At 39.7% G+C, this 25,602-nt stretch overlaps 1 protein-coding gene and 1 long non-coding RNA gene across 8 annotated transcripts in view; one reads left to right on the top strand and one right to left on the bottom strand.

Annotated features, from left to right (window-relative positions):
* Nucleotides 1-21,551, top strand: part of ITGA6 (integrin subunit alpha 6) — a 47,413-nt gene extending 25,862 nt beyond the window's left edge. For 4 of the 6 annotated variants that reach the window (XM_055812910.1, XM_055812908.1, XM_055812912.1 and 1 more), the window contains exons 5-25: nucleotides 261-392; nucleotides 2,736-2,946; nucleotides 3,408-3,601; nucleotides 3,739-3,827; nucleotides 4,553-4,680; nucleotides 6,423-6,518; nucleotides 7,033-7,094; nucleotides 8,384-8,541; nucleotides 9,597-9,752; nucleotides 10,476-10,591; nucleotides 11,505-11,694; nucleotides 11,779-11,862; nucleotides 12,058-12,137; nucleotides 12,277-12,354; nucleotides 12,459-12,561; nucleotides 13,668-13,841; nucleotides 15,055-15,153; nucleotides 15,506-15,616; nucleotides 15,700-15,798; nucleotides 16,136-16,261; nucleotides 19,478-21,551. In XM_055812910.1, coding sequence (XP_055668885.1) covers nucleotides 261-392; nucleotides 2,736-2,946; nucleotides 3,408-3,601; nucleotides 3,739-3,827; nucleotides 4,553-4,680; nucleotides 6,423-6,518; nucleotides 7,033-7,094; nucleotides 8,384-8,541; nucleotides 9,597-9,752; nucleotides 10,476-10,591; nucleotides 11,505-11,694; nucleotides 11,779-11,862; nucleotides 12,058-12,137; nucleotides 12,277-12,354; nucleotides 12,459-12,561; nucleotides 13,668-13,841; nucleotides 15,055-15,153; nucleotides 15,506-15,616; nucleotides 15,700-15,798; nucleotides 16,136-16,261; nucleotides 19,478-19,636 — 2,645 coding nt within the window. In that variant the 3' untranslated portion in view covers nucleotides 19,637-21,551. Of the gene's footprint in view, nucleotides 1-260; nucleotides 393-1,619; nucleotides 1,737-2,735; nucleotides 2,947-3,407; nucleotides 3,602-3,738; nucleotides 3,828-4,552; nucleotides 4,681-6,422; nucleotides 6,519-7,032; nucleotides 7,095-8,383; nucleotides 8,542-9,596; nucleotides 9,753-10,475; nucleotides 10,592-11,504; nucleotides 11,695-11,778; nucleotides 11,863-12,057; nucleotides 12,138-12,276; nucleotides 12,355-12,458; nucleotides 12,562-13,667; nucleotides 13,842-15,054; nucleotides 15,154-15,505; nucleotides 15,617-15,699; nucleotides 15,799-16,135; nucleotides 16,262-17,706; nucleotides 17,837-19,477 lie in introns of all 6 variants that reach the window. The other 2 variants (XM_055812913.1, XM_055812909.1) reach the window with 2 other exon arrangements.
* LOC106112494 (uncharacterized) lies at nucleotides 12,576-23,922 on the bottom strand. Of its 2 annotated transcripts, XR_008748544.1 has the most exons (4): nucleotides 22,790-23,922; nucleotides 20,740-20,796; nucleotides 19,373-19,582; nucleotides 12,576-13,187 (listed from the first exon to the last, which is right to left on the bottom strand). It is a non-coding gene; the product is annotated as an uncharacterized LOC106112494 (long non-coding RNA). The 2 variants fall into 2 exon arrangements; XR_003554301.2 differs by lacking the exon at nucleotides 22,790-23,922 and having other exon boundaries at nucleotides 20,740-20,828.
* Nucleotides 23,923-25,602: the final 1,680 nt, after the last annotated feature.

The following is a 25,602-nucleotide window of genomic DNA, read 5'->3' as shown; positions in this document are numbered from 1 at the left end:
TTTTGTTGAGAATTTTCTTAGTATCCCGTGTTTTTCAGATCACCGCATGACCTCTCTGTAGAGCAGTGTGAGATTCTGGCACACAGAAATTCATCGCCTTTGGAAAACCCTTTCACCCAGTGCACTGTTCTGTGTTTGTCCCATTTAAACAGCAGTCACTATCTCATTCATTGTAGTTAAATGTTAGTTTGGAACCATTTATCTGTTATTTTTCTCCCTTACCATTCATTTGCTTTTATTTTATCATTTCATTTCTTCAGGGGTGGTTCGTGCAGAGCAAAAGAACCAGACATTTTATGATCTGGGTATCTTTGATGATGGGCCTTACGAAGTTGGTGATGAGAGCCGCCAAGATAAGAATCTAGTTCCTGTTCCAGCTAACAGTTACTTAGGTAGGATTAAGTACATATGGTAAATTTCTTTAGGCTTCCTAAACGTTTGTGATCCCAGCCCTGGTGCAATGGTATGAAATGGGAGGAGAAAATGCTTCATTTGTGGACTCTGTAACGTGTTAAACATTTTGGTTAATTCACATCTCCCTCTGTGTTTATGGGCCAGTTTTAAGTGTAGGATGATAGTCTGCTGAGGTAGCTAGAAGAGCTGCTAATGTAATGAGAGGTTTAAGAGCTGTGATGAGGACCTAGAGATTCTCAGGGGGTGATTTTAATCGCTCTGATGGTTAAGTACTACCATGTGGTATTGGAAAGTTTTATCAAAATTTGAGTTTCTGGATGTAACTGCTAAGACTGCAGTTTCTCTCTCCTGGTAGGTGAGTGTAGTTTGTTTATTCTACTAGTTTTTTTAAAAACTTCCTGGCCTTTTTACAGGCCTTTAAAACAGCATAGTATGAGTAGTGCTTTTATTTTAAGTGTGTGTGTGTGTTGCAGGAGGCGACTCTCCTGCACTTTGTGTGCACACCAAAGCAAAGCCATGTCCTTAGGCCGGTGGATGTTACTGTACAACAGTGAGACACGTTGGTGCAGAGAAAAGGCTACGCTGCACTTTTGGAAAGGCCTCAAGTCTAAAGTGTAAAGAACCTTTCTGTTCTATGCAGATTTCTGTGGTGTACTGATCCACTGCTTTTGGCACGTGCACAAATACAGTTCTGGTAACTTGAAACTGGTATTTCTGTGTGGGTGGTGGAAAGCTGAACAGATGGGAAGGGTATTGCTAATATAAAAGGTAAAAGCAAGTCAAGAAAAGAGCCAACTTTAGAGCTATCTGTTAGAGGAAATAGTATTTACTGGGTGTAAAAAACCCAAAACAAAAACCAAAGCATCACAAGAAACCAAACCCAAAAAAACCCCTAAGAGCTTATGTTAGAAAGACAAGCTGATAGCCTCTTCTGGTGAAGTAAGAATTGGCAAGGTGAGGAGTGCTGCGGAGGTGTCTTTTCCTGCGAACACAGCAATACTGACGTTTTGCAGTTTCATGACAAATGCATTTATCTCCTGAACGTAAGTGCTGCCCTTGATTTGTCACAATCAAAACCACTTCCAGGCATGCCTGCTGTTCCCTGGCATCGCTGTTCCCTCTGTTTAGACAGTAAATAAACATGGTTATAGCTGCTTTGCTTAACTGCTGTTTTTTTCTCTTCAATCTTTCACTCGTGTTTACAGGTCTTCTATTTTTGACAGCTGTATCTGATACTCATCCAGATCAGTTTGTATACAAAACATTGCCTCCCGGCATACAGGTGGACAGACCGGTGGATGTAATGATGAATAGCTACTTAGGTTTGTGACCACCGGAGGTGGCAGCATCTGGTCAGACATAATCTCCAGACCTTTGACATGATCCTCTCCCCTCCATCCCCCCTCATCTCAAATACACCACAAGTAAAAGCATGTAAAAACAGGGGTTTGGATGAAGAGGAGCTTGAAAAATAACACGGCTGATTTGCCATGCATTACTGCAAACCCTCTCATCCATCCCCCGGATGGGACTCCCTGAATTTTTCTGAAACCGCCTCATGGTGAATTGCTGTAATTGAGAATTTTCATAGTAGTGGTGAAGTGTTTCAGAAGGGAGATTTCTGTCTGCTGGCTAGTGTCTGTCTTCCGTGCAATGTGTGTAAGTTTCTACTTTGACCTTTATTGGATATGTTGGTATATGCAATATATTCTTTCAACTCAGTTTTTCATCTATTTTAAGATGTGTTGGTTTCATAAAGAATGCATAAGACTAAATTGATTTGAACGCGTCCTTTAGGGCTGCATTAAATCAAAATGCCAATTTCACCATTACTGTGTAAGGTGATTCTCAAATACTGTCTACATCACCATGTAAAATACTGTGCGTGCGTGGTGCATTTTGCATGTTTGCAATAGAGTGATACCAACTTGTACTGAGGAAGTTTTACAATAATTTTGTCAGAGGTGAAATACTCGAGCTATATTCAAGTGGTAAGATGTAGTCATTTCTAAACTGCTGTGTTTAAAAATGGTCTTGTATGTAGTCTTTGTGAAAAGTAGACCTGAGTGAGTAATGAAATAACAGATTTTGTGGGGGAAATACTTAAATGTAATGTATGGAGGAGGGTCAGCTTGTAAAAGTGCATCCACCGGTCCAAACAGAAATGGAGAATTCCCAGTATATCACAGTCAGTTTTAGACAAAGCTTCCATTCGATATACCACTTTAATATAGTTAGGGGAATTTATTTTTCCTATTAACAATACAAGCTGTTGGTTTGGTTTTTTTTTTATTTTTTTTTTCTTTCTTTCTCTGTTAAAGGTTTCTCTTTGGACTCTGGTAAAGGAATTGTCTCCCAAGATGAGATGACTTTTGTGTCTGGTGCCCCAAGAGCCAACCACAGCGGAGCAGTTGTTTTACTGAAAAAAGAGAAGAATCAGAGAGCACTTTCCCTTGAGCACATGTTTGAAGGAGAAGGGCTGGCCTCTTCTTTTGGCTATGATGTTGCTGTTGTGGATCTCAACAATGATGGGTATGGCCTTGGTTAACTCGTGCTGCCTTTATAATGAAGGATGGCGATCTGGTTTATTTCTGCTTTGGTTTCCCACAGTAGCAATACAAGGAATGCCAAATCCCATCTTCCTTGTTTTGCTGGAGGGAATGACGAGCGTTGCAGAGAACCAGTCAGGACATAGTCTGTGTTTCTAATTATAGAAAAGAGTTTTATTTAAATTTAAACAAATAGTGTAAACAAAGAAAGAGGAAACAAATCTCATACGCAAAGGCGGCCCTAGAAGATCCTTGCATGTTTCAAAGGGCAACCTCTGATAATCGCCTTGTGCTATCAGCAGAGCTGTTGTTGCCTAACCAGTTTAATGTACTTTTTAGTCTTTGTCCAGCAGCTTCTTGGCTATCTGACCTCGAGACCACAATCTGAGCAGTTATTTTCCACCATTCTTCTGTAAAAGCACTGTGGGTTTTTTCCCTTTTAAGATGGCAGGACATTGTTGTCGGAGCTCCGCAGTATTTTGACAGAAGTGGAGATATTGGCGGCGCTGTGTACGTCTACATTAACCAGCAAGGCAGATGGGAAGGAGTGAAACCTATCCGCTTAAATGGAACCACTGACTCCATGTTTGGTCTTGCAGTTGAAAATGTTGGGGACATTAATCAGGATGGATATCCCGGTGAGTGAAAAATTACTACAATAAAAATGTGTGTGACTTTTTGCTAATGCCAGACTTGGAACACCCTACCCTTATTATCATTGCAAGCTGCAGAGAGATTAAGAATGATTTGAAATATTGCAACTTATTTTCAACAGATATTGCAGTGGGGGCTCCGTATGATGGTTTTGGCAAAGTGTACATTTATCATGGATCCAAGAATGGAATAAATACAAAACCAGCACAGGTAACAAAATAACCTTTACTACATATCATCAGTCTTTCACAAAATTAAAGGAATGACTGAGCTATCCATCTTCTCCCTTGCCATTACTATGAAGTGGGGTGGTGGGTATGCAGAAAAGGCACAGGACCCTTCCAAGATTGCACTGTTGACCAGAAAAATTAGGAATTCTTCATTTTAATACACATTTTTCTTTCTGGGGCAGTCCTTTGGCACCAGTAATATGTAGAGAAGGAAAAAGGCATGTAGATAAGTAAGGTTTGTTTTTTTGAAAGACATTTGAGGACTGGAAAATAATTAGCTGCTTTATTTTCTCTTTTCACAACTACTACTTCACTTTCTTTTTTAATAAGAAATGTTTATGCCTTTTTCTTTTTTTTCTTGAGGACCACTGTGTTCAGTTGGCAAGGTGAGAATGGAACTTGATTACACTTCCTAGAATACTTTCTAGAATGCTTTTTCAGTTTCAGGTGCCTATACTGCACAAATACTATGAGTAAAGATAAGCTAGGCAACATTTCTATGCAAAACAGTCGTTTCTGGTACTCGTTGCTATCGCAAAGTAACTTCTTGGAAGAAAAGCAAATCATCTTGGCACTTCGGTGTCATTTACCTGAACACAGAGGTCTCTCTTTTGGTTTTTTTCTGGCAATAAGACAAGGATGTTCACTTACTTCATTTTTATAGCTTTTAAATGTCTGAATTCCCTCAATCTGTTTGCTCTTTAGATTCTCGATGGTGAAAAAACAGGCACCAGATTCTTTGGTTACTCTATTGCTGGAAACATGGACCTGGATAAAAATTCCTACCCTGATATTGCTGTTGGTTCCCTTTCAGATTCTGTATCTGTGTTCAGGTATTATATACAGAACTATAACTAATTACACCAAAGTTTTGGTTTTAGTTTTAGTTTTTAAAACCAAACTGCTTAGAAGTAGCAAAAAGGTGCTTGGCCTGGGTGTATTTTTCCTTCTAGAAGTTGGAGGTTCCATAAATTACTTTGTTACTTTATCCCCCTCCTCTTATTGAGAAGCTGCCTTACAGGCAGTGCAGGGTGAGGGGGTGAATGTGGACAGTCACTGTGGAGCGCTGATGTGTGCAGTGCATCTGTACCCCAGCTTTGTCCTGTGGTCGGGTACTTGGATGCCCATGTCTTTGGATGGGATTAAGGGTGATAAGTAATTCTTTTGCCTTAAGGAAGGAGTTAACTGATACATTTGTTAGAGCTTTTTGTCCCCTGCTGTTACATAAATCTAATTCTGCTCTACTGAAAATAGAATAAAACCAAACCAAACCCCTCTTTTTGTAGCTGAGGATCCAAAAGCAGTGAGGCATACAGTCTTGCTGAGGTTGCAGTGGGGTCCAAGAAACAGTTCTGAGGAAGCCCTGCAGATAGGGTCCTTTTGGATTTCTGTAGCACATGCCTTAATTGGAGATGAGGTCACAGCCTTTTGCAGACCTCTGCTTTGTTTCCAGTTTAATGTACTGTTAAGCTGAATCACTAGTAACGAGCAGGAAGAGGACTGTCTCCTCCTCAGAGCTGTGAGTGCTGCATCAAGTTCAGGTCTTCGGTGGTTGCTGTCAGTCCCAAAGGAGGAGAGGCAGAAACTCCAAACTGCTTATCTCAACTCTGGGGATGCAAACAACTGCCTTTCAAGCAGAACGACCTTTCCTCCAATTTCTTTGATGATCCCATCTCCAAGGGTGTATTCTATCTGTGTACATAACTGAACCGTTCTTAGATAACTCTGAGACAACACCCAACAACAAAAACAACTCACATTGCTTGTGGAAGAGAACAGAGTAGGTGGAAGGAAAGTCGGTTAGTTTAAGTGTTCTGCTTACTCAAAAGGAGCTTTAATAATTTCTTGATAAGGGCAGTACAAAAACTTCTACAGAGGTGAGAACAAAAACCTTTATGGTGGCGTGACGGTGCCAAACAGTGAAAAGGGTGGGTGGGCCCAGTTAAAAGAAATTTGCTAGAAAAGGAGGAGGTGGCTTAACTGGCCACTTTAAACAAGCCTTAGATGCTTTGATGAGGGTGGGATCAGCTCATTCATTTGTTGGTGTGAACTGTGTTTTCTTGTCCTTTCCAAGAGGGAAGAGAAGGGAGAAGCTGTGGGGCTGCATTGTGGATACAGCCCTACTTACAGAGGAGTCAGGAAATGAAAACATTGCCCACAGCAACCCAGGCTCCACATTAAAGTTGTTGCAAACATTAATCTGAATGAACTTTAGTACTACAGTTGTTCACAGGGGCCGAATTACCATTGTGGTGGGAACCATGACTTTGAATTTTCTGTTTTTTTAATGTGTATAAAATGACAGCCGCAACATGACATTAACATACCCTGCTTCCCTGTCAGGCATTTAATACAATTGTGTTTTGTGACTTTCTTTGCTTAGCTATAAGTAGTTTAATTTTGTTTCTAACCATTATAAAAGCTAAACTATGTTTCCTGGGGTGTCTTTGCTGCAAATCAGCGCAGGCGTGGAGGGCATCTGGGATTCACATGAATTATTTCATTAACCTTAACAGAAACTTTTCCTTCTTCTTTCACCCCTTCTTTTCATTCCCTGTTTTTTCCTCAAATGAAGATCTCGGCCTGTGATAAGCATTAGAAGAAGCATTACAGTACAGCCTGACAGAATTGATCTAAAGAAAAAGAACCCTGAGGACCCTAGTGAAATATGGTAAATTAAAAAAAACCAAACCAACAAAACAATATCAGAATCCTCGGTGTATTTCAGTTAGTGATGATGTTAAAGTGACAGGGATATGACAGTCTTGCAGGTTAAGCAAATGTATCTGCATGTGATCATACTGACTTCCTCAATTTGCTATGACTACTGTGCGAAAGACAAGGTGTGGAATATATTCTGTTCATAATGTCCATTTTTGAAAATGAATGTCACTTTGCCACTTAAGTGACAAACTTTAGTACTTTAACACTTAAAAGTATCTTAACTTGAACAGCTTTCTCATGAGTAGATGCAAGAGCAAATGCCAGAAAATACTTTTTTCTTATAGCTTATCAACCATTTTTTCTTGCTTTGTAATTCAGTTTAGTAAGCAGCAAATTACTGTTCTAGCATGAAAACCACAGTCGTAAGACTGACAGTATCAGACGGTGGACTATTAAAACTTTTCAGTCTGTCAGACCATGCTGTATTGAAGTGAATACTAATTTCTTGACGATTTTTACAGGATGGATGTGAAAGCATGTTTTCAATATACTGCAAACCCCAGTGATTTGAATCCAAGAATAAGTAAGTTTTGAAGAGAAATATTTTTCATCTGTTTATCACATGGTTTGTTTTTTGTTTTCTTCCTCATGGAAGAATAGAACTGAAATTATAGTGGCTTGTCTGGGACTGTGGCTGTCAAGTTTAAACTGTGACTCACTACTAAGGTCAGTCAGCTATCACGCTATCTGTATTTAGAGTAATGTATATTTAGAGTCATTCTGGTGTGTTAGGAAGTTCTGTGGGGGACAGGCTGAAGTTTTACAGGTAATACAACTGCCAGCGAACAGCTGCCACACAGACCAAAACCATTTTGCCTCTCTAGGTTACTGCTGCTGAAGAAAACAGTTCTAAAAGCCCATTTTAAGTATCATTAGTAAACATTATTTCTTACTAGAGTCTTACCCTAGAAAACAGCATTCTGTATTCATGAAAATGGTTTTGTAGAAATCAGTAACTGAAATAAAAAAAATCTTTTTATTAACAGAAGCCTGGAAGACTGTGCCATAAATATAGTTACAAATGTAAAGTGTTCGTTTCTCATGTCTCCTGTTTTTCTAGTTACAATGTTGCTGTTACTACACATTAGAAAACTGTAAGATTTTGAGATGAAATGAGAAGAATTTTAAGCCCAAACCTCCTTCTCCTCCGGTCTTGATGTTCTCACTTACTTTTAAAATCCATAGGATGTGCCTGAATAAGGTCCTGGTCCTTCAACAGGTCCAGTGCTTCCAGCTCTTGGCAGGCAGCTCAGCTGTGCCTGTCTGCGTGCTCCTGAGCCCTGGCACACTTGGTGCTGTTCCCATCCTTGCAACATTGCACTGAATACAGAGATGATGAGAAGAGGCACAGAGCTCAGATCTATCAAAACATGCCTCGGCATACAACTAGAAAGCTCTAGTCACACTTCTGCTTTCAGTATTAAAATTAACAGCGCACCTTGACCTCAAAACCCTGCTGGCTGCGTAGGTGCCCTTTGGGACAAACCAGACATGGGTACCAAGGTCCGTGTCTCTGCCCTCTGCTGGCTCCACAGCAGCCATTCCAGCTCCAGGGGTGGGTTCTCCTGGGGTGAAAGCATTTGGCTCAAAGTTCCCTTCAGACACACGCACAGGGTACCCTCACCTGGAGAGGGACAAAACTGACAGGTGGAGAAGGTTTTGTAAATAATGAAAACAGCTTGTGAAGCCCAGCACTGGCTGAAACAGTCCTAGAATAACGTTGTAAGATAATACCTGGGGGGGGGATTAAAAGTTCTTTTTGATAAGGTAAGGGCTGTTTTGTATACTGACCTACTTTATTTCTTCATATAGAGATCAACTATACATTTGAAGCAGAAAACGAGAGGAGGCAGTTAGGCCTGCCGTCCAGGGTACGGTTTAAGGACCACCTCTCCGATCAGTTTACTGCAAGTACAACCCTAAGGGGGCAGAACTCAAAAGAGTGTGTGACAACCAAGCTTGTACTGCAGGTAAGGCAGCGTATTTTATTTTTATTCCATTTAGATATATTTAAACCAAAACCATGCTCTTTTTTTTTTTCAGCCTCATGGTACCTTTGTATGTAACTCAAAAGTCACATGAAATAAAAGCTTCAAAACTAGAAAACAGCTGTAGTTAAGTAGCACCTTACTACTCCCTGCACACATGCTGCTTCCTGTTGCCTTTCTCACAAAGTGTGAATAAAAGCTGTAGCCACTGCAGCATGCTCTGGAGGTCAATAGAGCTGAACTAATTTAGAACAACAGAGATGGAATAAATGCCAAAAATGGAGAGCCGTTTCCAACAGAAGTAACTTATAGAATTTAACAGTGTGACTGGCTAGGAAAAGAATTTTAATCCATGGGTTTCAGAGGGGATAAATGGGCAGGGCAAGAAAGCTTGCTATGTGCTGCACTGGCCCTTCAGAGTGGCATTCCAGCAGCTGCTGAACAAATTCTCTATCTGTGGCTCTGCACTAATGAGCGAGCCAGCCTCCACGCTTGCTTTTGACCACAGCCAATTAAAGAGCTTGAAATTATGCAATAGGATCATAGAATTGTTTGGGTTGGAAGGGATCTTAAAGATCGTCTCATTCCAGCCGCTGCTGTGGGCAGGGACACCTTTCATGAGATAGGTTGCTCAAAGCCCCATCCAGCCTGGCCTTGAACACTTTCAGGGATGGGGCATCCACAACTTCTCTGGGCAGCCTGTTGCAGTGTGTGATTTTATTGTTGTAGTGTGAATTTCACTTGCCCGAGTTACTATCTGTTGCTCCTAGGAATTCTTGAGGGTGACGGAAATCATGAGGTTGGGAAGCCATTTAAAAAAACCCCAAAACACCAGTAGGGCTGGGCTCCTTGTGTTCTTGCATGTTTCTAGAAAATGCTGCATTTCTATATAGTGAATGGTTTTAATACTGCAAAATGTAGCAAAAAAGACTTTTTGCTTTATTGCTTGTTCTAAAATCTGTATCAAAAGCTAGTCTTTGTGCTGTTTTTCTTCTCTGGACTGTACACTAACTGTGTCATTTAAAATATTTTAACAGGAAAAAATTAAAGATAAGCTACGCCCTATTCCAGTATCAGTCAGTGTTAAAGTTGCTGGCCTGGAGTCTAGCTCACCTTCCACACGAAAAGAGAGAGCCCTTCCGGATCTTATACCAATTCTAAATTCAAATGAATCTGAAACAAAGACCACAAAAGTAAGCCTTTGATATCACATTTTCCCATAAATCTGCACGTTGTTACATCACTGAATTTTAAAGACTGTAGAAAGCTAAATTATGACCGAAGGAAATACCTGGGGTGGCGCTGGACTTGTAACTACTGGCTTAGATTTTGTATTTTGTTTAGGAACTTGTTACAAAATTTTAGGAACTAGATCCTGTTTCTTTTGCAACAAAAGTGAAGATGGTATAGCTGCTAGTTTTTTTTTCCTCTGCCCAACAAGTTTAGGAGGGAATGGACTTTGGCCATCATCTCCTGCTGTGAACACTTGCCCCACATGACAAAATAATGCACAGTCTAATTCTTCCATGCTTAGGATGCTGCGTAACAGTGTTAGAGCTCTGCAGCACTGAAGTAAAAGAGAAGGAATATCTCAGGTAAAAGATCTCATTTCCTCAATGCTCATTGAAGAATCAGCCTTAAGGATGTTTTTCCTCATTAGAAGTGTACCTCTCACTTAGAATTATCTAACTTTGCCCTTGAGTCACATTTAAAGTTCTAAATTACCAGCTTCAAGGGCTGTGTCTTACAAAGGAAAACTCTATTGACAGTCAAGAAGTAGAGTCAGGTTAAAATCTTACTCTACCCAGGAAAGCATCTCCCGGTTCCCTGTAGATGCTTTATGCAGTGCACATCAGAAATCTTGTTCTAAGCTAGTATCATGTGGCATGCAGTAAAAGTCCTTTGGTTTTATTTAGGTGGAGTTCTTAAAAGAAGGATGTGGAGAAGACAATGAATGTCACAGCAATCTGAAACTTCAGTACCGGTTTTGCGCTAGAGAAGGAAACGAAGACAGGTTTACTTATTTACCGATGTAAGCCTTGATTAATGCATTGCTAAAATTCCAGTTATGAACAAGTGCCTAAAAGAACTTTTAGGAGAGGATTTTGGGAGGTAGAGCAGCTTTGTTCCGTTAGTCTGGCAAACACAGCCCTGTGTAGTAGTAGTGCTGGTCTGTCAGGGTGAGGAGGGTGGGGGAATGGGGATGAGCTTGGTGGCTAAGAGTCAAAGGGATACAAAGTTGGCACAACTGTGCAGCTGTGGGCTAAAAGTTAGAAAAAAGGTTTCTAACCGCTGGAAAAATAAGATTCTAAACCAGCCTTGCAAGTAGTCTGTCTGCAATACTGTTAACTATTTTCGAGATGAAATTCGATTGTATGACAACATGATATACTTATAGTCTGGTAGCCTGAGACAAGCAGTTACAGAGAAGGGAACAGAGAAATCAATTCATCATAATGCACACCTAACACTCTCCTGCATCCCTCCCCCCGGATGGCTAGTGAAATGAGAAAAGAGGTGTAAAACAAACAAAAGGAAGTGAGGTGACTGACTGTTGACGGTCACCTTTAGCAGTGAGTGCCACAACCTGACTCGGAAGCCAAAACCACGTATACCTTACAAGAAAAAGTAGATCAGTAGATTTATTCAGAGAAAATTCATGCTATTAAACATAAGTCAGATGCAAGTGGCCTTTCAGAAACACTATGAACTCTTGATTACTCGAGGAGTGTACCAGTTTGTTCTATCCTGTCAACTTCGGGTCACTTTCAGAGACAAAATACTGGTCTGGGAAAAAAACCCTATGACCATTCATGTGTTTGTGGTCTTACAGTAGCTCTTCCCTCATAGAGGGAATTGTATTTGGATAAACCATAGTGAGAAGCAAACTTTCATACGTGTTTGTTTTCCTAATGCACGCAACCTTGTATACTCCATTTCTGCAGTGAAAACGGCATGCCAGTGCTCGTGCTGAAAGATCAGAAGGATATCGCCCTGGAAATAACGGTGACAAACAGTCCATCTGATGCAAAGAATCCACAAAAAGATGGTGAAGATGCATATGAAGCTAAACTAATTGCAACTTTTCCAGACAGTCTGACATATTCTGCATTCAGGGAGATGAGAGGTTATCCTGTAAGTATTTTTAAGAGAAAAGAGGTTCAATTTTTAAAATATTTTCGGCATATTTTTACTTCTAAATGTATTCTGTTTAATCAGGAGAAACAGCTAACATGTGGTGCTAACCAGAATGGTTCTCAAGCGGAGTGTGAACTTGGAAATCCTTTCAAAAGAAATTCCAATGTAAGTTGCACCTGTTTTACTCAAGCTATACAATCCTGATTGCATGTGTCCAAAGTTTGTGTGTCATACCTGGAAATTTGATTTGGATATGTCCTTTTAACTCTAGAGCTTGATGGTGTATTTCTTACAGTATTGCATGTATTAATATATTTTATAAAATTTTTACGTATTTCATGGATATTCTTTCTTGTCTAGGTAACCTTTTATCTGATCTTAAGTACCAGTAAAGTTAATGTTGATACAACAGACTTGGACATTAATTTGAAGTTGGAAACGTAAGTTTTCTTTGTGTGTGCACGCTATACAGTTGTACACATTTTGAATTACCATGTTTGGTTCGCAAAAGCAATTTCACGGTAAAGTGGAAACTGCTAAATTTGTAAAATAAACAGCATTGTTTCCTTTTCCTTGTAGAACAAGCACTCAAGTTAATTCAACTCCAATTACAGCTAGTGCTAAAGTGGTTCTTGAATTGCTTTTATCACTTGCTGGGTAAGTGTTGATAGCGTAACAAACGGGGGTGGCTGGGGATGACAGTTTTACTGCAGATTTCATTAAAATCTGATTTTTCTCCTTCCCCACCCCCAACGGAAAAGAGTGGCTAAGCCTTCTCAGGTATATTTTGGAGGTGACATCGTTGGTGAGAGTGCTATGAAATCTGAAGATAATATTGGAAACCTCATAGAGTATGAATTCAGAGTGAGTAGTCTAGATTAATGTCAACAGCTGCTTTTAATCAAATGAACAGCTTCTCTCTTTAGGCATACAAATACTTGGAAAAGTTGCTGGATTTGAAATTGCCTTTTCTTGTCCCCAAATCCTGACTTCCTGATCAGAATATGTAGTCTAACTGCAGAACAGAGCTTCTTTAGGCCTTGATGTTTTCCAGTCCTGTGTTGAGGAAGTGTCCTGAGGCTGGCTGTACGCATTTTTCCAGAGCAGTTCGTGCACTCAGCCATGCAGCACAAACCCCCGTGCAGGCAGGGAACAAAACTTCAACCCAGAAGCCTGTCTGTGGCATGTCCTGGTGTGAGCTGATGCACACAGGCAGGGAGTGTACGTGCTTACTGCATGCAGGACTGAGCAGGTACAAGATGACACTGCAGGAGCCACTGTGAATGTGTAGGTCTGTTGCACTCTTTTGGTCTTCCGCCTCACAAATAAATCAAGAAGGCTGAGAGAGATGGTTTTGGTTCTGCAAAAACTGTTTATCAGCAAGAGAGTTGCTTTTTCTGCATCACTCACGCAAGCCCTGCTGTCTTTGTACATTGTAGTTTGTCAGGATTCATGTCCATCTCTTTCAGTCCTTCACTTCCTTCTGTTACCTGCATGCGTGTATTAAAGTAGACGCAGATAGAACATCTGTTTTAGAACTTGCTGTCATAAATGGTAATGCTAAGGAAGCAAAAAAATAGGTTGGGAAATAACTCCCGCGCTTTAGAAGAGCAAGAGCTGGTTATCTTTCTGTGCAGAGTTCCTCATAAACTTGCAATTTGCCTCTGTAACAGAATTATTTGTTAACTCTAAATTGGAGTTGTTGTTTCACATTAAGATACATTTCTAAAAATCAACAGCTTAGAAAGTTCACGTTAGACAATTTTAATACTTGCATGTTTAAACTCTACTTACTTGCTACCCAAGTGTGCTAGTTCCAGTATATGCTTTGCTTTATACTCTGTCAGCTGTCTTTCATCTGCCTGTTACCAGTGTGGGCTTAAAACTTGCCCAAGTCAGTAACCGTTTCAATCAAGAAGAGATTATCTTTAAAAAGTATTTCAGAGTTTAAAGAATGTTTGTTTTAACAGGTAACTAACTTGGGCAGACCACTGAAAACATTTGGTACTGCTTCCCTGGACATCCAGTGGCCAAAAGAAATTAGTAATGGCAAATGGCTGCTCTATTTGATGAAAATAGATTCCAAAGGCTTGGAAAAAGTCTCCTGTCAACCCGAGAAGGAAATCAATAGTTTGCGTGTTGCGGTACGTTACCCTCTCTTCTGTTTATGAATTAGTACAACATGAAGGCACTGCAGCATGGGATAGCAGGGTGGAAGAACTTGCCTCCAGTTGGGTTTTGGGGTTTTTTTGATTTTTTGTCTTAAGCAGCTCATAAGCTCAATACATGAGCAATGTGTCAAGTGTTAAACTTATCAGGAGACTTAGTAACAGTTAAGGAAGGTAATATGCTGAAATGGAGGTGCTGTATCATGGTGACTCTTTTTGCAGTGGGCACTGCTGTCATATGCTCTTACAGGATGACACTGCTGATTGCTTTAACAAATTTCATCAGCATTATTGAAATCTGATCGAATTCTTACACAGAAGACAACGAACAACAGTAAACATCTCCCCAGCCTGGGTGAATTCCATGTACTTTTTTGAAGAGAAGGGGCTTGCACTTAAATTTACTTATTTATAACAAATACAAGAAAAGGAATTTCTGAAGCAAGTTTCATAGCCCTTCATTGTGCCTATCTAGCAAATTTTTTTTCCTAAACCCTAAGCCGGGGGTCCTCAAAGTATGGCCCACGGGCCCGATACGGCCCCCCAGGGTCCTCAGTCCGGCCCCCAGTATTTACAGAACCCCCCACCCCCCCCCCGCCGGGGGTTGGGGGGGAAACCAAGCAGCCGCAGGTGACTGCCTGCCACTGCATCCGCGCGCCGGCCCCCTGGTTAAAAGGTTTGAGGACCCCTGCCCTAAGCCTTTCTTGTCATTTTCCTTCATATAATGTTAAGATTATGATTTTCACCATTAAAACTGCAGGCACACAAACCCATTCTTGTTAGATCACTGCATTAGTTAGAAAAATTTTCAGCAAGCGTAATTAAATGTTAAAAAACCATGCACATACCTCAGCACAATCTTACTTATAGCACAGTAACATTAATAACCTTTATATAGAACAACAGTGGAAATAACATTGAAAGCTTTATAAATCTAAAACCTTCTTGACCTATTAAAGAACGTAGTCAGTTGACCTTTCTTTAGGTAATCTCAAATTCTAGTAATTGTCCTGAATATACCATTAGAAGTGAATGTAGACAAGTATGGATATAGAATGATGGCACTCATGTGCTGATCGCGGAACAAGAAAACACTGCTGATATCTGTGCTTGCAAGGGGTAAGAATGAAGAGATACTTACGATAAACTACTAAAACTCTTCTTACTCTTATTTTTTTCTTCTTTTTAGGAATCCCATAATTCAAGAAGGAAGCGTGAGGTTGCAGAAAGGCAGATTACAGATGGCAAGACATTTTCTTTATTCTCAGAAAGGAAATACAAAACCTTGGTAAGCGTATTACACTGAGTAGTCTCGTCAGATACCTCCCACTGCACTTGTAAGAGGGCTTTTCTCAGTTTGACAGGGTGCAAGAAGGTATCTCTCTGCTTTGTTTTCATCTTAAATTCAAGTATCGACACTTCTAAAATTTGACCGCTTAGAGTATCTACTGGTAAGAGAGAAATAGGAAAGAATTTATGTATCGTTACCTACATAAAATTTTCCTATTGCTGTCAGCAGGAACAGATGTTGGTTCTTGCACATAAATGTGACGCATATAACCCAGTTTTTAATCTCAGTGTTTTAAAAAACGGTTTGTGAGGATGTGCTTTTATTTACATGTAGAAAGTTGTAATTGCAGGACTGCAATGTGAATGCACGCTGTGTGGACATAAAATGTCCCCTGAAGGGTTTAGACAGCAAGGCATCTATCGTGCTGCGTTCCAGGCTGTGGAACAGTACTTTCTTAGAAGTAAGTCCTCTTACCCGCCATTTTTGGAAGGTTGGAGTTCTTTCCTGTTCTGTGTCTAACGTCCGTATCTTATTTTGGAACAGGAATACTCCAAAATGAACTACCTGGACGTTGTTGTTAGGGCTTCGATTAGTGTTCCTGCTGCAGCTAAGAATGTTAAACTCACAAATGAAGCTGCTCAGGTAAGTTGAACGTTTAATGCTAACCATGTTGTGGGTGTGATGTTTCCAGCTTATCTCAAAGGGTGGTGGGGGGAAGGGAACCCAAAACATTTTAAAACAACAGTAGCTAAATGTTTAGCTGAGTTTTGAATTATTATTTTTACCTTTCAATTGGGTTGGGAAAATTCACTGCCATATTGAAATGATACCAGTAGGAACTTTTTCTTCAAAAACATACTGTAGATGAGAGAAGACATGTTGTTAGATAAGAGATTAAGATTGTATAAATTGTCCTTCCTATTAAACACGGATGCCTCTGAAGTGCTCCTCCCATCCTCATGTATCTTCTCTCCTTTAGGTGCGTGTTACTGTCTTTCCTGCAAAACCAGTAGCACTTTATACAGGAGTACCTTGGTGGATCATCTCGGTGGCTATTTTTGCTGGAATACTGATGCTTGCACTGTTGGTGTTCTTACTATGGAAGGTGAGCTTTTATTTGTCTGGCTATTTTTTATTTCCTTGTCTACAACTGACAAGACAGCAGACTAATTAAGCCAATTATTTATTTTGGTTTGTATTTGGGACTAAAACATACGTTACCTTTATCTGTTTCTCAGTTTTGCAACATTTGGAATGAAAATGGTTATATGGGAAGACTTGTTATGAAATTTTTCTGTTTTCACATCCTAAAAAGGAAGTACTTGAGCTCCGAGCAAAACTCAGGACAAGTGTTTGGAGACCATAGTTAATTTGATACAGATGAGTACAGCTAACGGGCTTCTGCAGTTAGGTGTAAAACTTCACGTGAAATATGTACAAATGTTAGCAGGGCTTTGTTCTCATAACAATAGGAATACCATTAAGCTGACAGTAGATTAAGTAAAATAACCAGAAGGTGCAGAAATAATATGTAGCCAGGTGTCTTGGTGAATTTCTGTAGCATCGGCTTTCTATCTTAGAAACCCTAAAGGAGTATGTGTGTATAACAAAAGGTTAGCAATTTCCAAAAGGGAAAAAAAAAAAATCAAGTACCTATTTTTCTAACTACTTTTGTTGGCATTTTTACAACTAATTATGGTTCCAAGTATAACAGGGCAGTCCTTTTAGTCTTAGTTTTTACAGGCATAGGCAGTTAGTATTTGCTGTTATGGGATAGCAGAACGTTAGTAAGAAGGAAGAGGTGAAGAAGAATATCCTATCTAGCACTTTCTTCTGGCGAAAGGACAGCAGTTAGCTTTGCTGAGGAGCTACTATTTGCTGCAGGTGACTTTTCACAGGATAGTTCAGACTTATTTTCTAATAAATGCCCAGCCCCTGCTGCAGATCTTCCTTGATTAATTAATACTTCAGGTGGGCTCGTAGGTTATATAACTGCTGCTGTTTTACTGCACATGAAAATACATTTTTCGCACATGTAAAATGTGTGTAAAATGCTTCTTTTGATGACAAACACTGTGCCATCTTACAAAGGACAAATACAGTACTTCAACATCAGTTAAATGATCGGTTTAAGACAAATGCGTGTGTTGTACATGTCAAAGCAGTACTAATTTTGGTTCTACCCTATGTTTTTGTCTATCCTGTGCACCACTCCACAAACAGGATTCCTTTTAGACTTCTTTTTGCTCTTCACAGCCAGCTTTAATTCCTGTGTACATACTTTATAGTAACTTTTCTTTAAAAGATTTATTAAAATTTTATCAAAACGCCTCTAAAATAGTATCATTTACCTCAGGTTACTCTATTATTTTACAGATTGAGTTAGTCCAAGAAGTTCTCAGATCTAGAAACAGCTGAGTTCTTGTGATTTTTTTTTTTTTTTCCCTGTGAAGGGATAATGGGAAGACAGTTCACAGACTTAAGTCAGTTTTAATAGGTTTGACTTCTTCCAGTCCAGAAAAATTGACTAAATACCTTGCTTCCTTGTAGTGTGGTTTCTTCAAGAGAAATAAGAAAGATCATTACGATGCCACATATCACAAGGCTGAGATCCATGCTCAGCCATCTGATAAAGAGAGGCTTACTTCTGATGCATAGTATTGATCTACTGCTGTAATTGGTAATTGATGATTTTTTTTTAATTTTTAGCTGTGGCACATGCTATGGTTGCGGTGGCTAATGAAGCAGCTTTTACTGCATATGTTCTATTAACATTTGGATTCCAAACTATCATACTTGCTTGCTCATTCTGTCGATAGATTTTTAGCTTTTGGTGCACGAGAACAAACACAGACGCATTTACCTTGGTCTAAAAAGCTTCTTGTCTATTTCTTTAGAAGACACGTTGATCTGTTGCAATGGTTTTTGGTCTTTATTTTGATTTATTTTTTAATAGTACAAGTAAGGTTTTAAGCTTGAGAGATGGTAATCAACACTGCAGAGTTAAGATTTAAAGCTAAGACTACATGGACGGTAAACTTGCTTTACTAACCTTCGGTGCATGCTAAAAGGTACATGTTGCTTCTAATGAAAGGGGTTTTCATAATGAGAATTTAATTGCTGTGGAAACATCTGTTTTCCTTCAATTCTAAGGTATTACTTTTCTAGGAACAGACTTTCCTCTGCTGAAGCTACTAGATGCATGATGATTTATGTTCCTAGCAACCTTTATTCAAGTTACTACATGCATGTACATTCTATTAATAAGTGATGCTTGGGACGAGGGAGTGGGGAAGAATTCTTAACTAAAACATGTCAAAACAGTGTTTAATGAAATCTTAACTAAGAGATGGCTAAAGATTTGGTCTATGCCTTGATGTAATTTTTTAAAAATTATATTTAAAAAAACCAACCCTGACCAACCAAACACAAAAATCCCACCACCCCAAATACTATGAACAAAACCTTGCCATTTCAGCCTCTTTTTTTTTTTTTTTCTAGCAGTATCTAATGACAGCTGGATGGCACAATAATAAGCATGTAAACTTGAGTGTCTACCAGTCATCCTCTTTGTAACGCTGTGGCCATAACTCCGTTTTTGTTTTAAAATTAATGTCAGTCCATTCCTCAATATTTAAAATCAGTTTTTACAGTAGCTTTCGATAAAAAAATTGCAGGGCACAGATAAGCTGTACTAGATTTCACGTAGGGAGACTTGTGTCATGGGACATTACACAACTTTCAAATTAGGTCTGGTTTTTATCCTACAGCAAACTAAGGAAGACTCATGTTCTAACGCTGCATGTGTAGTTAGTTCAGGTGACAGTAGTGGAGTTGGTGCTTTGAAAAACAAAGCCCTACTGTAACTTTTCTTGAAGGTCCTGGAAATCTTAGCTAAATCACGTTGCCATACAGGAAGACTGATTGAGGAGAAGCAAGCTTTTCTGAACTGTACCTACTTGTCTGTGTAGCATTAAATTCTCTTATTATGTGAATTAATAGCTTTGTAAGAAGACTTAAAAGACTTGTAAAACAAATTTAGAAAAGTTGGTGGAGGGAATATTTTTAAGGTATTAGATTACCACCAGATTGTCAGACTGTGCCATTTGTCTTTATTGGCTGCTGGAACAACTAATGTAGACCTGCTGACTCACATTTTTACAGCTACACAGGCTACGTTTTTGGCCTATGTTATTTTTGTCTTCGGTTTGCTTACTTGTACATCTGTCTGTGCAAAGGAAGAATTTACTGCCTCCCATAATTGTAGCCGCACTTTGGCAGCAAACTGAACCTAAACTGTTCTTTTTCTTCTTTGCCCCAGTGCGGGTTCTTCCAGCGTTCTAGGTACGAAGACAGTGTCCCCCGGTATCATGCTGTAAGAATTCGAAAAGAAGAGCGACAGCTCAAAGATGGGAAATGCAAAGACCTCGAGACAAAACAATGGTTCACAAAATGGAATGAAAATGAAAGTTATTCTTAGGGAAAAATTCTTTTCATCCACACAGTTCAGATAAACGTCCAGGTTTTCATTACTGGAATACCGATGGAGTTAAACCTATGAACACTATGGACATTGAGCATTTGATTGTAGATATTACTACTTATATTGCGGCTTTTGTTTGCACAGTTAAAATTGCTTCAACAGACTTTATTTGCATTATTTAATTGCCAGACTGCCTCTTTCCACCTTCAAATCTAGCTCACGCTTCATAAGATACTCTGTTGATATGGGGTCTTTTCTGCAAAACCACTACAGCAGACCTTTTCAGTGATCCTAACCCTCTTCACAGGTATGCAAGGAATGCATGACTAAGGTCAAGACAGGTTCTCCATCCTTCCCTCAATCCATTATAAACACACAGTGGCCTTAACTTAACACTTTGTTCAAGTAAATCTGAAGACCTGCAAATCTACTTTAGTCATGAACTTTGCCTGCTGCAGTAGTTAGGGCTTAACGAGAAGCATCATCTTAAATTACATGTGCAATAGGTCATGTTGCTCAATATTACTTTTTTTTCCAGGATCAGACTGTGTGATTCTTGTTCACAGCAAATATACACAGGTGTTTTTTTTAAGAGAGGCTTGAATATTAGATGTACTTTTTGTATATATACATTTTAGTCATTTTTGTATTTATTTTTGTTATAAATCACTGTCTTTGACTAGCTGTTAGGCCAAAGACTTAACTGAACTTTCAAATCCACTGTGTTTTTGAACTTAGAGTATAAGACCTGAGGCTTTCACTGCATTTTAATAAGTCACTGAAGGTGCCAATGCGTTCTAAAAATGTAAATATTTATTCCAGTGATGTGTATGTGGGCTTTTTATTCCTCGTACTTGTAACTTTATATAATAGAAATTATCAGGTCTTGTAACACAATTTGTATATTACTTCAGACTATTTAACGATTTGGACACCATACAGAAGTAGGATTTTTATACAGTTTTAACCTCACTGCAAGAAAGTGAGAGGTTCTCTGGAAACAGCTCTCCAGGTTCATAAGGACTTACTGTTTGGCAAAAGGCATTGACTACTGCAACTGTTATATAGCACTTGAAGGAGGCTCTAAATGCCTAACTTACCTTAATGATGGGGAGCGGAGTTGATCCATGTTGAGACTACTGAATCCTCTTGAATACCTGAATGTTGATAAAAGTAGAACCATAATGTTACAATAGTTACATTACTGATAAACACATCTGATAAAACTATTTAAAGAGTTTACTTTTTCACCCATGTTCTAAAGTGTTGGTACTATTTAAGAACAAAGACTTAGTTCACAATTGTTTATTCCATGTAAAACAAAATTCTGCTCAAAAAGTATGCACATTAATTGCTAGTAATTTGAACTATGCAAAAACCTCTTGGTACTTTTTCCCCCCCATAGGGTAAAAACCTGCTACGAGGGCAGTTGGCAACTGTTTTTACTACTAACTTTGAACATACCTTCTTGGAAGGTGTGGTCACCTAAAATGTTATCATTATAGAAAGTGCATTAATTTAATGACTCATCTGTCTGCTAAATAATCTTAGTATGCTCTGACCCTGATTTTATGAACACTTACACACATATTTAGCTGTTACTCAGTTTTTGAGATTTTAGAATTCTGTCTTACTTGCTGAAAGGTTCAGCAGCTTCAGAAGCCAGGCTAATCAGGGGCTAAGACTAGTTTGACAAATAGCCTTGGATTTAAAAGCAGGTTTTGGCCTTCGCCTAAGAAGATGAACATCTTAACAGTGTTAAACTGAAAGTTCTTGAAAAATAAGTCATGTCACTGGTATACTTTTATCTTTTTTTTTTAATATCAGCTAGCAATGCTACATCATTCCATGATTAGAAATTACCTGTGGATATTTGTATAGAAGTGTGAAATAAATTCTTTTTTTAATTAAACATTGGTTTGGTAATAGTGATTTATCATAATTAACTGAGCTAAGTTCACTAGAAGAGTAAGCTGAAAGTTGCAAGCTTTAACAAATTGTCTCATTCTCAATGCTGCCATAACTCTTGGTGTCCTCTGCCATGCAAAGGTAGGTAAGGCAGCTGCAGGAGCTGACGTGCCACCTCACTGAGCAGGCTCTTGGCTGCTTGTTGCAGTTTCCAGCGTTGGTAAGTCAGGCACGGAGTATGGCAGAGCAGGCTCTGGCAAACCAAGTGTCAGCTCCTGCCGTGGGGCAGAGCTACCCTCTCCCTCCACACTTCACTCACACTGCAGGCTCCCTTCAATGCAAGCAGTCTTCTAAAAGGCGCCCCCTGCCAGACAGGTGTGCCTGGAACTAGGGAAGATGGATGCAGCCCCCATAATTAGTCAAGGGCTTCACATATCTATCTATAGTTAGCGGTGCAAGTTTGATACTGACAGTCAATTACATTATTGCAGGGTCCAGCTTCAAGTCCATTAAAAAAAACCCAAACCAAAAGGCAAAAAGATTTCCAGGGGGCGGGACGACCCAACAGTGAAAACTTGTGGCTTATCTCCATTTTTAAGATGTTGACCTTCACAGGATGCTTTGCTTGCCTTTGCTGAAAGGGAAGACCTTTTGCTACAACGAAGCCTGAAGGTAAGGGTTGACTGGACACATGCTTAGACCAGTGTTTGCTGTTGCAGCTGAGCAGCTTGTAGGGCTAGAACCAGAAGATGCTGCTAGATCTTGCAGAGCACGTCAAAGATGTGGACTCAACCTGCATTTATTAAACAGTTACGCTAACTTGCATAGCTACACCCACAAACATTTGCCCACCACAAGACAAAGTAGGGACTGGGAGAAAAATAGCTGATCAGAAGAAGCATAGTACAATATAGTATGTTAGGTTTTATATATGCTCATATTACTATACACACCTAGTTAGTATGAGATGTTGTATATACTATATACACAGTAGTACAGTACTATACATAACAGTATATGTATGTTTTATATATGTACATATACATATTAACATACCGTATTTGCTATATGCAGTGCGTGTATATATATAATCTACACAGACAAACTATAACCTAACGTACATAAATGGAATGCTAGTAAACTGCAATACCTGCATATACGTTTAACTGTCACAGCACCGGAGAGAGATCTTGGGAGAGAAACTTTCAATATAAGGGACCATCACGGCATAGCTTCACTAACCTGTGCAGAAGTGATATGTGGAAGGAAGAAGAGACCGCGCAGGTTGCCTTGATGTATATGTCAGGAATCAACACGGAAGATGATAGTGGCACTGAAACGCCAGTCCGCATTCAGAGCGGCCACATTACAATGCTAACACAGTCACTGCAGCAGCATGCCTTAACCAAAATAAACACACACAGAACCAGAAAGCTGCCTAGGTACAAACAACTGAAGTGACTTCTCCCAGCACAGAGTAGGTGAGTGTCAGGAGGCAGCTGGACCCAGTGCTCTGAGCCAGCAGAGGCTCATGCACATGCTTTGGGTGGCCTGCCTGGCAGCATGTCCCTGTGTGACCAGAAGAATGCAGGCAGCGTATTTCCCTGTGTTGGCTGTGTAAGCAGTTGGTTCGGTTTTTATCCCAGCACTCTGGCATCTTTAAATCTCCATTTGTCTTCCCAGGCCCTGGATTCATAAGTAATACCATACACCTTTATAACCTTGTAAACTTTGCTGGAGTCTTAACCGTGATCCTTGTGAGAAAAACACTGCAACTCCTCACTCTGAGATACCACCACAGAAATTGGCCTTAATCCCCAGCCTGAGTGTGATACTGTGGTGGGGGTGGGGGACTGGCAGTTTGTGTTTTCCATACTTGAAGACAGTCACCTTTTGTCCTTCAATTTTTAGCTCCGCAGAATGGTTGTTTGCAAGCAGCACCTTTTCAGGGCCATACCTGCCTCAAAGAGCCTAGAAACCAGAGAACTGAGTTTTTAACAAGCTGAGGTGTCTGTGCTGCTGCTTACCTAACTATGGCAGAACAACATATATACCCCTGCTGCTCGCCATTGATGTACAGTGCCAGCCCTTCATTTCCTCTTATCTATCTCAGTGTCTTCAGAGGATAGGGAAGGAAAGGACAAAAAGAGTCAAATAATGTTGCCAGAAGCGTGTGAAATAATACAACTGCTAAATTGATTAAAATAAATGTTTGTGGGATATTACTTGTTTTCTTGAAGCAGAGGGGACCAACAATTAACATTACAGAGCCAAGAAGCATATCATTGCCAACCAGCTTACAGGACAGCCTGTGACTGATTCTAGCTTAGCGAGGAAGAACAACTTAAAACCAGCCATCCTGGACCAGACCACAGATCCACCTGAATCAGCATCCCACCTCCGACAATGGCCAACAGTTAAGTGGCATGATGGTGATCCTCTGCTGTTCCTGTTCCCACAAAAAGTTGGTGCTCAACTTCAGTAGCTAAGTGTATTTTTCCTATGGAAGAAAAAACCATCCATGGTAATCATTAAATGTCTTCCACTGCCTTCTGATCTTGAGTCACAAAGTTGTACATGGCAAAAATACACAAACTCCAAAGTTTAATTACCCATCTGTATGTTGAAATAACTACAATTTCATTAACTCTTACAGAACCCCCTCCATATTTTTTACCAACTTTGTTGCCCTTTTTATTTCTACTCCTGCAAAAGAGACCAAAGCCACATCAAACCAATGTAGCCCTGAGAATTTTCCAGCATAGTAAAAGCAGCTGAACTTGCTGACAAAAACCCAAGAACAATGAAAAGCCTTTGTGCTGAGTAAGTATACAAGCTGAAAAGAGACACAGATAGATGGACCAGATGACTGTGGAGGCATCATAGCAAAGCATATAAGCCACTAAAAAAAAAGAAGAGACAGTCTACAGATATCAGTACCTGGCAACCTAGGTTTTCTTCCTAATCTATGATGCACCTATTTTGGAGGAAAGGGAGGAAAAGAAAAAAAGCATGAGTACCCGCAGCAAGCAAGAATGGTGACTTCCAGTAAGGGGTTATTATGTATCACCTTAACAAACCAAGAAGTCTTTCTATGGAACACCCTGCAAGAATGCTATGCTTCCAATTATCTTGTTAAATCTTAAATTGGGGGGAAAAGAAAAAAAAAGTAGTAATTGCTTAGGTTAAAACTTAGGTTAAATGCTATGTTTTCAATTATCTCAAAGTCTGATTTGTCCCGTTTAAATTGTGGATCCAGTGTGTTATAATTTCAGGAACACCAATAAGCAGGAATATGAGTAGAAAAATGCCAAGTGACAAAAATAATACAGTTCTCCTTTTTGCTTTGCGTAAGAATTTACACAAATTGGCACATCAGAATTCCAGCTACCATCACACTGGATCAGATCAGAGTAAGCCCCCAGAAGATCATCAATGACAGAAACAGGTTTTAAAAAGGAAGGGGAGAAGGGAAGAGAGAAAGAGAATTCAAAACACTCTCCAATATTTTAACGTAGATCAGTATCTGATCAGTAGTTTAAACAAGACCACGAAAATGCCTTTAGGTAAACAAAGAGGGTTTGTTCTGCTCAGAACACAACATTTAAATAATTACCCACAATTCTTTATCCACAGTTGCTTCTGTGACTGCTCATCCTGCATGACTTTCCCTAAAAGTGCTCGCCATTTACATTATTGAGAATGGGCTCTAGCTTACAAAGTGCTGTGACTTATCTAGCCTCTGAAAGCCTTTGCTACATCTGGCTGAGGACTGCTGTCCAAAAATAACTAGGCAGTAGGCCAGTTTTCAAGGCATGCCTGTAAGTTGAAACATCAGGCAATGAGACAGTAATGTACAAGCATAAAATATGAAGCCAATCCCGAGCCATTGTAAGAAATTGCAACAACTTACAAACACCCAACTTACTGCTTGTAGGCAGTGCTTTAAACTAGTGCTGGTTCACAACTGGTTTTATGCACAGCAGTTCTTAAGTAGGAGTCCCAAACTATTACAAACTTGAGCAGCGTAAGCTACTACTTGGTGCTTCTGGGAG

Source organism: Falco peregrinus, chromosome 8 (assembly GCF_023634155.1).
Source record: "Falco peregrinus isolate bFalPer1 chromosome 8, bFalPer1.pri, whole genome shotgun sequence".
In the NCBI taxonomy this organism is placed as follows: Eukaryota; Metazoa; Chordata; class Aves; order Falconiformes; family Falconidae; genus Falco; species Falco peregrinus.
The sequence above is the reverse complement of the archived record's forward strand: the minus strand, read 5'-3'. Positions and strand labels throughout refer to the sequence as shown.